A 13,667-nucleotide genomic window follows, 5' to 3' on the forward strand; every position below is an offset into this window, starting at 1 on the left:
TATTGTATAAAAAACACAGTATAGCACTGAAAGGTAAATATTCAGAAAACAGACAACTATGTTTAAAAACTAAAAATGACAGCAGTGACTAAATGTGGCAAATACAAAATGGTTGATTATCAAGGATGGAAATTAAAAGCCAAGCAGAAGGGATCATGTATACACAATACTAGTTGTGCACATATGCTTCCGAGATATTTTGGAAAGGAAATACCATGAATTTAGCATGCCTGTGATGTGAGATAAAATGTTCCGACATTAGGTGGCAGCATAACTTCTCTGAGACAAAATCCTATGGTTATCAAGGGGAGAGAATCAACAGAGATAGGATTACATATCGACTGCCACAGTCGACATATTAAGAAACAACTGCTAAACACTGAATGAAGATAAAAGAGCATTTCTAATGTTTTATCTGCAATAATAAAATAACTTTAAATTTCTCAATTTTCAATACTCTCAAGAACTCTTTCAGAATCCTCACAAAAAGAAAATTAAATGCAAGACCATCACGGATATTCAGTTTAAGAATATCCGTCTTTCCAGCAAGCGAAGGGGGGCCCTTTTAATAATAGGTGACACATAGCAAATATATTACATTTCCTTGGCAAAAAATACATGAAAAGTCAATTTATGTGTTTTTAAATGTGCATTTTACCTTTTTTACAGACAACTATGACAAAATATCCTAGATTTTTAAACAATATCTTAAAGAAAGATAAACTGTTTGATAGTAAGAAAATGTACAGAAGAACTTTTTTACTTATTTATTACTTTCTTATTTTGACTTCAGTGGCTAGTAATGGCGAGACGACCAGCTGCAGAGCTTGACTGGAAAATCTAGAGCATGTTTTGAGATATATATATACTCTGACATGCATAGTGGTAACACATTGTATTATCTCACTAATCAAACAGCCTTGTATATATTATTTTAAGGTATTGTTAGAGAGGAAATTTCAAACAGAAATCACAGTTTAATGTGCAACTAATGAAATAATATGCCAAACTACATAAAATTACCAGAAATTTTAATAATAAGAGAATGTCAGGAGAAATATGTACTAAATTGTTGAAATCAGGAATTGAAATCAACTGAAAATCATGAAAGATGGTACTTATGAAACAAAGCAATAATAATACAACTTCAAATCCAAAAGCTGTGCTAATACTGCAGAAGGACTTACTTAATCTTTGTCTATACAGTACAAAGTCCAAAATCCGGACATCAATTATCCAGAATGATCTAAAATCCAGACTTCAAAGCCACAGACATTTTTTTTTTTGTATGCTTTATGCATGCACATTTGATTTTTCCTTCCATAGTAAAACATGCGGAGATTTTCACTTTAAAATTCCGATTCTTAATTTCACTTATGCACTAAATAAAATACCTCGTTATGGAAAAACAATCATGTAAGCATAAATTTGTGAGATTAACAATTTGGTTCCGGAGCTGGGTGTCTGCTTGGCATACATCTCAAACCGAAACATTCACCTATTTTATATCCCAGATGCCGATCTGGCAAGTCATTATTTATTATATTTTGCTTTCATCACCGTATGTTTATCAATACATGACAGCTTCAGTAATAACTCATGCAGTGATGTCTAAACTTTTTTTATATTAGGAATTGAATAACAAGAGTATGGCAACCTTTTATGCTAATATTATGCTTGGTGATGATTATAGATTTTTAAATGCTCTAAGAAATATTGACGAGGAAAAATTCAACAAAAATTTCTTTTCATATGCTAAAAATAGATTTTGTTAATGAAACTCATATGCCAAAAGATTACACTTAGTGCTATTTTAATTAAGAATAACTCATATATTATTCACCATAAACCCAGAAGCGACGGTGGAATATGTCAGCACCGGACGGCAAAATTACGGTATGAGAAGTTTTTTATGATTTAGGGAATGCACTGGGATCCAAAGTTTAGACGTGGTTAAAATTTAAAACTTAGGAAGGCGCTTTGTAGCAGAATTTAGAACCTGTAGAGACTGCACCAGGCAGTATCTAGCACCGGCCCTAGATAAAGCCTTAAGTATATGCGGGAGTTTATTCAGGACTCAGATTAGTTTTAAGCATGTGCAAGAAATAAACGTAGGTATAGTAAATAACTAATACAATTCATGCTTAATTCAGCATGCAATAGGTGTTGTGGTGTATTTAATTATGGCAAAGCACACTAGGGCTGGGATGCCTTTCGTGGAGGACTTTCTAAGGGAAACTGGCTCGTATACACGTTACACATGGGAAAAACCACGAAAACGCCCATGCAGCCAGCCCATTCGTGGGATTCGAACCTCGGACCGAACTACCAGTGTTCAGAGACTTTACCGCTCGGTCGCTGGTGGGCCCCCAGCATGCAATAGGAGCAAGACAAAATTTAGCTATAACAAAGAAGTACCATTTTATGTTGCTGCAAAATGACGTTACTGAATTTTGTAATATTGAATGTATTGAGGAATAAAAAAGCTGCATACATTAATTCTGCAAATACAGTTAATGGAAAGTTTATTAGAAATTATCATTAGTAAATGAATTTATTACAGTTTAATTATATTTAACTGTTTTTTGCTTTCAAATCATTATAGCCTTTGCATGAATTTTTTTAAAAAACAATTTAACTATTCTTCTCTGCCTTTTTCTCAAAACTTTTCCATAAAATATGAATATTAATTTTTCCCTCCAATTGTTTAGGCGAATTTTAAAATGTATTTAACACTTTACCATCTTCACACCACATAATCTTTGTTGAATTTTCCACATCATTTATGTATTTTACAACAAATTCTTTTTTTTATTACATTTGGTGGAAAATATGATAACGTTTTCTGTAATAATTTCACAGGTTGTGAGTAAATTATTGTTATTCAAAAGCAAATCAATTTCAGAGTTACTAAAAAGGTCAAGCTGTGCAAAATTATTTTTAACTGCTTAATGACCGAATTTATATTAAAAATTATGCCGAAAATTCCTGAGATAATAAGAGCTAAAGTAAAAATCATGTAAATATAATTTACAAATTATAAATGTCCGTATGGTACAGTCTGAAATGTAGTGTAACACATAGAGGAACATCACAGTGTGGACAACAAATACCGCCGTTACCACTCAAGAGTAATCACAAAAGCCTCTTGGACCCCTCCCACAGCTAAGAAAACATGTGCATGGCAGAGTGTCGATTGCCATGCAATATTATGGGCGATGGCATTAAATATCCGTAAAATTTTCAGCACTCGAGTTAACTCGTTCTTGGGAAAATTGAAACGGCATCTATTCCTGAGATATTTTGGGTGCGGTCGTTAAGCAATTAAAGCTGCAACAAGGAGATAGAAAGCCATGTTAGAACAGTTATCATTAAAACATACGACTGAGTTCTATAAATTACAGGCCATCCATCTGAAAACAAACAGCTATTATTTGGCAAACTTATTACTTCATGACATAGCATAGTTTCTTCCATTAGCACAGATCTGATTACAAACTGACCTTCAAATCCCTGTACACTGTATTATTTTAGACCTACTAATTGTGTTTTTTTTAATTAAAAAATATTTGAAAATATCAATATTTTTAGAAACAGCAGACAGATAGGAAATCCTGCAGTTTTTTTTCTGCTTTTTGATACTATAAATTTCTGATCTAATACATAGTTCTCCATCATAAATCTTCTTTCAGTTGATTCATAATATCCAGCCTTTCGTGTACTTTTAAAATTATAAGTATTCATTCCATTACATTATTAATATTTTAAAGAAAAGAAAGGAAATTGTATATAAAGTTTTAAACAACAGACTAATTGAATATGGAATAAGCAACACCAAAACTTTACAGAAATGAAAGGCAGCAGTGCTACTTTGTGATAAGAATACTGGTGAAATGGATGTCATCAGATATTCTGAACTATTAGATACCGAATTATCAGACTTTTACTACATATGACTGTTCTAGTGAACATAAGAATGCAGCAGTTTATAATTATCAGGTAGATTCTATGACTTAACGAACCAATCTCTATTAAACACACTTTTTTTGTCCTGTTCCATTGTTTAGAAGCAGACGAATTTTTATAGTTTTTTCATCACAAAATAGTTTTAATAAGCACTCTTATTTTTTTTTTTAGCCTGTAATTCAACTGAAAAGCTAAATCAAAGAATACAATCTATTGCAGTGGTTCCGGTAACCTTTTTTTCTCAACAAAAAGGAAAAGAAATAGGTACTATTCTGTTATCAATATAAATTCAAAAATGTATGCATGCATGTATATAAATGATTGTGTGTGTATACATATACACATATATGCACATACATACATTTCTAAATCCGGTCCCAATAACAGAACATTACCAAGAAATATTACAAAGTTATAGTTTGCTTTACAATTATAAGAATTTATGATAAGGTACTTTTCCGTTTCGCCGGCGCAAATCTCGCCAAGCATACTTTATTGGCGACAACACAGAGTATACACATACACAACGTTAAGAAATGTTAGTTTTAAGAAATTTTTATTTTGAAGGCATAAACATTTTAATATCGTTTAAAATTTTGTAAAAAGACAATAAATAAAGACAATAAATTTGTAAAAAGACACAATTTTAAGAATTTACTATGCTTTCATGTACAACATACTGATTCGCTGTTTCATATCACGTGACTCCAAGTGATCTCATTTCACGTAAACTACGCTACAAAACTCTAATTGTCTCAGTAATTATTTACATTAATTTCACGCTAAATCTTAATTTGGAATACAAGTTTAAATACAAGAATTATTTCAATCCGTACAAATAGCTTACTCAGAAATTGTGTAAACCGCAGTGCTTTTACTTCGCTAGTGCATTCTCATTAGAATGGATGAATTTAACCCTTGACTTTGCCTTTTCTATATTTTCGCTTTCGGGTGAGCGGTGTGATTGCATCCTAATTGACTTAATTACCGCGAATGGCCTTAGAGCATAAAAGTGAACTAGCTGGTAAAACTTCTATGTAATTATATGCCAGTTTTGAGAGAAACAATCAATCTGATAAGAAACGGCTGCGACTTGTTTTAAAAATGAGGCGTAAAAGGTTACCAGCGAGGATATTCCGTTTGGCATCCGTAGTACCATTTTTGGCGACTTTATCGCTTGCGCCGGCAAAATGGAAAATTACCTAATAATTATTATTATTATTAGTTGTTTTAAACTTATGTTCCAGCCTGTTTAAGTCACTGCACACAAATTTGAAAATGGCAGATTATTTCTAAAAGCCAAATATGATTACAGTAAATAATACAATACAATGAGACATTAACTAAAAAGAACTACTTTCAGAAATACTTGGCAAAAGAGAGAGAAAGTCATTACCAGTTTTAAACTCCATTCTAAGGCTTTTTCGGCATTTCCAAGATGTAGCAATGAACGAGACAGATTTTCCATAAATTCTCTTTTCCAAGTATTATTAGCAGGAGGAACTATCTCTAAACACTGTTCATATGTTTCTGCTGCTTTGGCAAAATCTGAAGAATAATAATAGAAGTCAGCTTTGTGCTTCAAAGCTACTAGCACATCAGCACTTTCGTTTTCAGCCATCTCAGTTTTCATGTACCACTGAAAAAAGCGAATAAAATTAAAACTATTTACTATAAAATAAAAAATATGCATGTAAGATAATATTCTCACTTAAATTTATAATAACCTCTTAAGTTTCTTTTTTAATTGAGTTCACATTTTAGCATTTAATAATAAAATTATCTTTCTGAAGTGTGCCTTTTCTAAATGGATATCATATGATTCTTATTTAATGCAGGGAATGCATGCACTTACATAATGGCAAAAGTGAAACTGAAATCTCTTATCCACTAATATTCAGACAAGCCTTTACAACCAATAATAAGAAAACATTATTCGAGTTAAAATTATATGCCGAATAATAATCATTGGAGAAGTTAAAGGAACAAGATTCAGCATAATATTCATAAATTTGCAGGACCAGTTTCGAAGGTTTAATTATAGAACCTTACTTCTTCAGCTGCAGAAGTGCAAATGATTGCAATCATTTTATACTTCTACAATACAACAATTACTACGTCCCTTGATTGAAATGCTAAGTAACTTTACCATTGATTCTTAATCCAGGTTTACCCAAATCAAGATATTCTATCATCTCTTTTTACTCTATCACAAACTAGACTAGGTACTGTTATTAAGTGAAACATATAATTTTTTATACAAAATTAGCTCCTGTGACAATTTAGCTGTTCACTGTTAATTATGCTATGCCAAAAATAATGAACTGCATATGACTGGTCAAGACAGACTGCATCTTCATTATATAAAAATACACAGTTTGATTGTCATCAAAGTAGACCCCAAAATTTATCACATTCATGAGCTGATTTAGAACAAAGGTAATAAATGACCAATTGCCATCAGGTATACAAAAAAATAACATTTTTACAAATGTGGTTTAGTGGTTTAAATGGTGCATAACCTGAAAAGGTTATTAGCACCAGACGCATTTTGAGAGTACACAATTAAAATACACAAAACAATTAAGCACAATCACAAATTTAACACAACAGATATACAAAATCAAAAGAAGTAATAAAATGATGAATATTTAAATGAAGTTACTTATGATTTATATAAAAATATGAAATGTGAAGCAGTGACTCACGATTGATATAAAATATTAAATGCATGTTTAAATTACATTAATATACAAGGATATTATCAAAAACCTGTTTCGGTTGATCTTTACAATATGGTAACTGGTAGTTTGGCGACATTTTGGAGGCGATAAACGTTACTACCTGGCACTTTGGTAATAATGTGAGCAGTACTCAGTTCCGATTACGCATTATTTTGTGTGAGGGAAATGAGAGATCATGGGATATGTCATGTGATATTAATGGACGAATTACGGTTCTTTAATCGGAAAAGGGGGGAAATCGGGAAAAAATCTGGAAATTTTGTATTTGGCTTTATTCTGTGTTGTGTGAAACAGTGTTCGTGAATTTTTGGACCCCATGGCCGTAACTAAAGTGAATTCGAAATGGGTAGTTATGTATGTATTAATTTAATATATGTGCTCATTTATATTTTAAGTAGTGTTTTTGAATTTAATTATATTTTAATTAAATGATAGTTATTTTGTGAATTTTATGTTTGTAGGAATTTGGTATACGTTTTAGTTGAAGTAAACGTGCATGGAAATAATTTAAATATCTGACAATAAGTATTTGTAATGGTTGCGGTATGAATTCGTTGGTGACGTGTATAATGTAATAGATGATTTAGAGGTAAAAGTTTTTGGATATTTTATTTATTTTATATGTGGAAATGTTCATTACTTTTTCGCAATCAGGTAATTTCATATATGTTCTTTTTACCGGGTTTACAGATTGAGAAAAGTTTCATGTATTTTCGTTAAATATTTCTAATTTATGAGAAAAAAGCAGTGTACATGGATATAGTGAAGAGTGTGCGCAATGCCATTTTTGTGCAATTCTGGGATGTTTTTTTAAGTAAAAATAAGTCGGCGTGTACATGGTTTATGTGTATGTGTTATTTTGAAAAACGCGTAAGGAGTATGGTATTGTGCACTTTTTCCCAATTTTGCAGTGAATATTTGTCATGTTAAGCAGTTTTGTTAGATAAAATTTCTAGCATAAGTGTAATTCGGCTAGTAGATTGTTGGAAGAAGTGTTCAGTAGATAAAAAGAAAAGAAACATGTCTATACTTCGTGAAGACAAAATGGCGGCGGGAAAAAAAAATAGAGGGTTGCTGTAGGAGAGTTGGTCGCCAAATTTTCGCCAAAAAAACGCCAAGTTACCATAATGTAAAGATCAACCCCTGTTTCTTTCAAATACTGAAATAAATTAGTATTGACCTCTTTCCTGATTATTCAGTCAAGAGGCAAGTCAAGAGTCATTAAAATACTTTAAACGAAGCGTGTGCAGTCAACTAAAAAGTGATGCACTGTCAGAACACTTCAGCAGAAAGAACAAAAAGGTTCACTTTTGGCCTTCAAAAGGTAGCTGTGTGCGACACGAGACTGACCAATCCTTAGACTTGTTAACAACATTTCCTCCTGGTTTTGGAGCAAAAATCGGCACTACACAAAGTAAAAAAGCAAGTCAAAGAATTCAGACTCTGTGCCCATGTACCGCCAATTGGCACCTGCAAACATATTTTTACTGCAAGTCTCTTTCTTTCAAATGCCAAACATCGTTTAACAAAATATGATTAAGCTCACCAAAGCGAACTTTTTGCGCAAACGGCATTTGCCGAAAAATTTTCCTTAAAATCCAATAATTAAAAACTGCTCTATCACAAAGCTAATGGATTCTTGATAATACGAGTTCAAGTACTTCCTTGTTTTGCCAAATAACAGTTTATCTAAGCTACTATATACGGAGAGTTTTAGAACTTTAGTTGTTGTTTCATTTATCGCGAAGTCACTATTTTGTTTATCGCCAAGTTGTTGTTTCACTTATGGTAACCTGAGTACTTGAACGTTATGAAAGCCCTAATATGACATAATTGCTCGCATTATTCCAGGAAAGGCTAATCTTTGGAATATGGTAACAGGTAGTTTGGCGACATTTTGATAAGGCGATAAAGGTTACTAGCTAGGACTTTAGCAGTGTACATGGATAAAGTCAAGAGTGTGCGCAATGTCATTTTTGTGCAATTCTGAGATTTTTTTTTAAAGTGAAAATAGGTCGATGTGTGCGTGGATGATACCGTGTATGTGCAATTCTTAAAAACGCGGCAAGCAGTGGACGATTCTGCACTTTCTCCCAATTTCGCACCTAATCTTCGTCATGATTAAGCATTTTTGTTCCATAAAAGTTCTATTATAAGCGTAATTCGGCTAGCAGATTGTTGGAAAAAATGTTGAGTAAAAAAAAAAAAAGCCTTTACTTCGTAAAAACAAAATGGCGTCTAAAAAAAAAAAAAAAAAAAAAAAAAAAAAAAAAAAAAACTAGCAGGTTGCTGTAGCAGGGTTGGTTGCCAAAATTTCACCAAGTTACCATAATCCGAAGATTAACCCCAAGAAATTTTGAATCATTGGATGTTTTGTAAGGCTTTCGTGGAGTGTGTTGTTAAGAAGTACATTGCTTGTTTCATTGTTTAGACAGTAGAATAGCTGAATGTAGTAAGATTAATTCGAAGTTTCTGTATGATTTGGAACGAAAGGGGAAAAGTGCATTAATTGACTGGCATGTAAATGAAGATTTACTTAGTAGCCATTTTCCGGACAGTCTGGAACTACGTGATATTTTTTACTCTTATTTTTGTGAAATTCACATGGTGACGCCGATATACGGATTCGAGTTCAGATGATTTTAGGAAGTTTTTGTATGCTGTTAAGGAATTTTATGCGACACAGACTGAAGAAGAAGGAATTTCTAAATAAGTGAATATTTGCTTTGTGCAGTGCTTATATGCATAACAGGTTTTTCCTTTTTTATGTTTAGTTTAAAATGCAGTTTATTGTGATTATGCATTTTTTGTCTGCCTTTATTGTAGAAATGGGTGCTCCTTCGAGATTTTAAGTGAAAATATATCCATGTGTACATGGAAAACTCGAGTGCGCAATGCCATTTTTGTGCAATTCTGGGATTTTTTTCAAGTGAAAATAGGTCGATGTGTACATGGATAATGTCAAGGTAGGGCGCAATGCCATTTTTATGCAATTATGGGATATTTTTTTAAAGTGAAAATAAGTTGATGTGTACATGGATACCGAGTTTGTGCATGTCTTTATCTTGTTATTTTGGCTTTGTGTAGTGGCAACTTTTTGCATGCAAGCCAAAATAACAAGTCGTCACAGAATTGCACAAACTTGGTATCCATGCATCGCCAAAAATCGTCAAGGGGTACCTTTAAATCTACTTTTACCGAACTTTTTACATATTAACCCTCTAAATGATATGGGGGCTGATCTTTGGAATATGGTAACAGGTAGTTTGGCGACATTTTGGAGGCGATAAAGGTTACTACCTAGGACTTTGGGAATAATGTGAGAAGTACTCAGTTCCGATTACGCATTATTTTCTGTGAGGGAAATGAGAGATCATGAGATATGTCATGTGACATTAATGGACGAATCACCGTTCTTTAATCAGAAAAGGGTGTAAATTTGTAAAAATATCTGCTGTACAGCATTAGTTTCATTCTATGTTCTGTGAAACAGTGTTGTTTAATATTTGGATCCCATGGCCCTATATAAAGTAAATCCGAAATTTTTATTCCATTTATGTGTAATTGAAAAGAATTGCTTAATTGCGGATAAGTATGAATGTCCAACATGTGGGTATGAAATGAGATTGTGTGAAAGGAAGGAAATTACAGATAGTTTGAATGGCGGTGCAAGAAATCTGGTAAAAATGGACATTTTGTAATCTGCCATGCACTCAAGATTCTGTAAAAGATTAGGTAAGTTAGTATTTTTAATTATTTGAGGATATTATTTTTATGCTTTGTCCTAAATGTAAGGAGTAAATAAATTAATTTGGTATTATTGGAAAATTGTTATTAGCAATGATTTAGTTTAAAGTAATTAGGATTGTAAGCTAATTTTTATTAATTTAATGTATGTGCTTATTTATATTTTAAGTAGTGTTTTTTAATTTATTTGTATTTGACACTAAGTATTTGAAACCATTTTTAATGTTTGCGTTAGAAATTGGTAGGTGAGGTTTATAATAGATAATTTAAAGGGAAAAGTTTTTGGATATTTTATTTTATACGTGCAAATGTTCATCCTTGGAAAGGGTATATACTTTTTCGCGATCAAGTAATTTCATATATGTCCTTTTTACCGAATTTAAAGATTCACAAAATTTTCATGCATTTTCGTGAAATTTTTCGAATTTATGAGAAAAAAGCAGTTTACATGGATAAAGTGAAGAGTGTGCGCAATGCCATTTTTGTACAATTCTGGGATGTTTTTTTAAGTAAAAATAAGTCGACGTGTACATGGTTTAATTATATTTTAATTAAATGATAGGTATTTTGTGAATTATATGTTTGTAGCAATTTGGGGGTGATCTTTACAATATGGTAACTGGTAGTTTGGCGACATTTTGGAGGCGATAAGGGTTACTACCTGGGACTTTGGTAATAATGTGAGCAGTACTCAGTTCCGATTATGCATTATTTTGTGTGAGGGAAATCAGAGATCATGTGATATGTCATGTGATATTAATGGACGAATTACGGTTCTTTAATCGGAAAAGGGGGGAAATCGAGAAAAAATTTTGAAAATTTGTTTTTGCCTTTATTCTGTGTTGTGTGAAACAGTGTTTGTTAACTTTTGGATCCCATGGCCCTAACTAAAGTGAATTCGAAATGCGTATTTAGTGGGATTGAATGGGGTAATAAGTGTTTCTTTAAGGTTGTGCGAGATAGAAGTAAAGATGTTTTATTAAGTTATTTATTTTACCTGGTACCTTGGTGTGAACTATATGTATGATTTTAAAGATCCTGAAACAGAAATAAGAAAAGTTTATCGGACACGTAATCAAGATTCTGAAGAAGAATAGGTAAGTTAGTATTTTTAATTATTTGAGGATATTATTTTTATGCATTGTTCTAAATGTAAGGTGGAAGTAAAGTAATTTGCGTAAACGTGCATGGAAATAATTTAAATATTTGACACTAAGTATTTGTAACCATTTGTAATGAAGTAAAGGTATGAATTAATTAGTGACATTTGTAATATAATAGATAATGTAGAGGTAAAAGTTTTTGGATATTTTATTTATTTTATACGGGGAAATGTTCATATTTGGAAAGGGTATGTACTTTTTCGCGATCAGGTAATTTCATATATGTTCTTTTTACCGGGTTTAAAGATTCAAAAAATTGTTATGCATTTTCGTGAAATTTTTCTAATTTATGAGAAAAAAAGCAGTGTACAGGGATATAGTGAAGAGTGTGCGCAATGCCATTTTTGTGCAATTCTGGGATGTTTTTTTAAGTAAAAATAAGTCGACGTGTACATGGTTTAGTGATATTTTAATTAAATGATAGTTATTTTGTGAATTTTATGTTTGTAGGAATTTGGTATACGTTTAAGTTGAAGTAAATGCGCATGGAAATAATTTAAATATTTGACACTAAGTATTTGTAATGCTTGCAGTATGAATTCGTTGGTGACGTGTATAATATAATAGATGATTTAGAGGTAAAAGTTTTTGGATATTTTATTTATTTTATATGTGGAAATGTTCATATTTGGAAAGGGTATAAACTTTTTCGCGATCAGGTAATTTCATATATGTTCTTTTTACCGGGTTTAAAGATTCAGAAAATTGTCATGTATTTTCGTGAAATTTTTCTAATTTATGAGAAAAAATCAGTGTACATGGATATAGTGAAGAGTGTGCGCAATGCCATTTTTGTGTAATTCTGGGATGTTTTTTTAAGTAAAAATAAGTCGGCGTGTACATGGTTTATGTGTGTGTGTTATTTTGAAAAACGCGTAAGGAGTATGGTATTGTGCACTTTTTCCCAATTTTGCAGTGAATATTTGTCATGATTAAGCAGTTTTGTTAGATAAAATTTCTAGCATAAATGTAATTCGGCTAGTAGATTGTTGGAAGAAGTGTTCAGTAGATAAAAAGAAAAGAAACATGTCTTTACTCCGTGAAGACAAAATGGCGGCGGGGAAAAAAAAATAGAGGGTTGCTGTAGGAGAGTTGGTCGGCAAATTTTCGCCTAAAAAAGACCCAAGTTACCATAATGTAAAGATCAACCCAATTTGGTAAATGTGTCAGTGGAAGTAAACATGCATGGGAAATAATTAAAATATTTGAGACTAAGTATTTGTAACCATTTTTAATGTTTTGTTATAGATTTGTTGGTGACGTTTATAATAGATAATTTCGAGGTAAAAGTTTTTGGATATTTTATTTATATTATACGTGGAAATGTTCATCCTTGGATAGGGTATACAATTTTTCACGATCAGGTAATTTCATGTATGTGCTTTTTACCGAGTTTAAAGATTCACAAAATTTTCCTGCATTTTCATGCAAATTTTTGTAATTTATGAGAAAATAGCAGTTTAGATGGATAAAGTCAAGAGTGTGCGCAATGCCATTTTTGTGCAATTCTGGGATGTTTTTTTAAGTAAAAATAAGTTGACGTGTACATGGTTACTGTGTATGTGCGATTTTGAAAAACGCGGCAAGGAGTTTGCGATTCTGCACTTTGTCCCAATTTTGCAGTTAATTCTTGTCATGATTAAGCAGTTTTGTTCCATAAAATTTCTAGCATAAGTGTAATTCGGCTAGTAGATTGTTGGAAAAAGTGTTGAGTAAATAAAAAGAAAAGAAACATGTCTTTACTTCGTGAAGACAAAATGGTGGCGGAAAAAAAAAAACAAAAAAAAACAGAGGGTTGCTGTAGCAGAGTTGGTCGCCAAATTTTCGCCAAGTTACCATAATCCAAAGATCAACCGAAATGGGTTTGTAGATCTGCTCATGAAGATATGTATTTAAGTAGCATTTAGGTACTCTTCTGTTATCGTGACCAGATTCACAAATGTATATACACATACACGTGTCTGTATGTGTGTCTGTATGTATATACATGGACACACTTATATACATTTCTGATGAATCCAGTCCCGATAATAGAAGAATACCAGCA

At 32.0% G+C, this 13,667-nt stretch overlaps 1 protein-coding gene across 1 annotated transcript in view; it reads right to left on the minus strand.

The window, feature by feature from the left end:
- The window catches only part of LOC118197663 (uncharacterized protein C8orf76-like), a 40,061-nt gene that overhangs the window by 24,225 nt on the left and 2,169 nt on the right, over positions 1-13,667 (minus strand). Inside the window, exon 2 of the mRNA XM_035369198.2 lies at positions 5,363-5,605. Coding sequence (XP_035225089.1) covers positions 5,363-5,605 — 243 coding nt within the window. The remainder of the gene's footprint in view (positions 1-5,362; positions 5,606-13,667) is intronic.

Source organism: Stegodyphus dumicola, chromosome 2 (genome assembly GCF_044657685.1).
Source record: "Stegodyphus dumicola isolate Sdum_Otavi_A_Nest chromosome 2, ASM4465768v1".
NCBI classification, from domain to species: Eukaryota; Metazoa; Arthropoda; class Arachnida; order Araneae; family Eresidae; genus Stegodyphus; species Stegodyphus dumicola.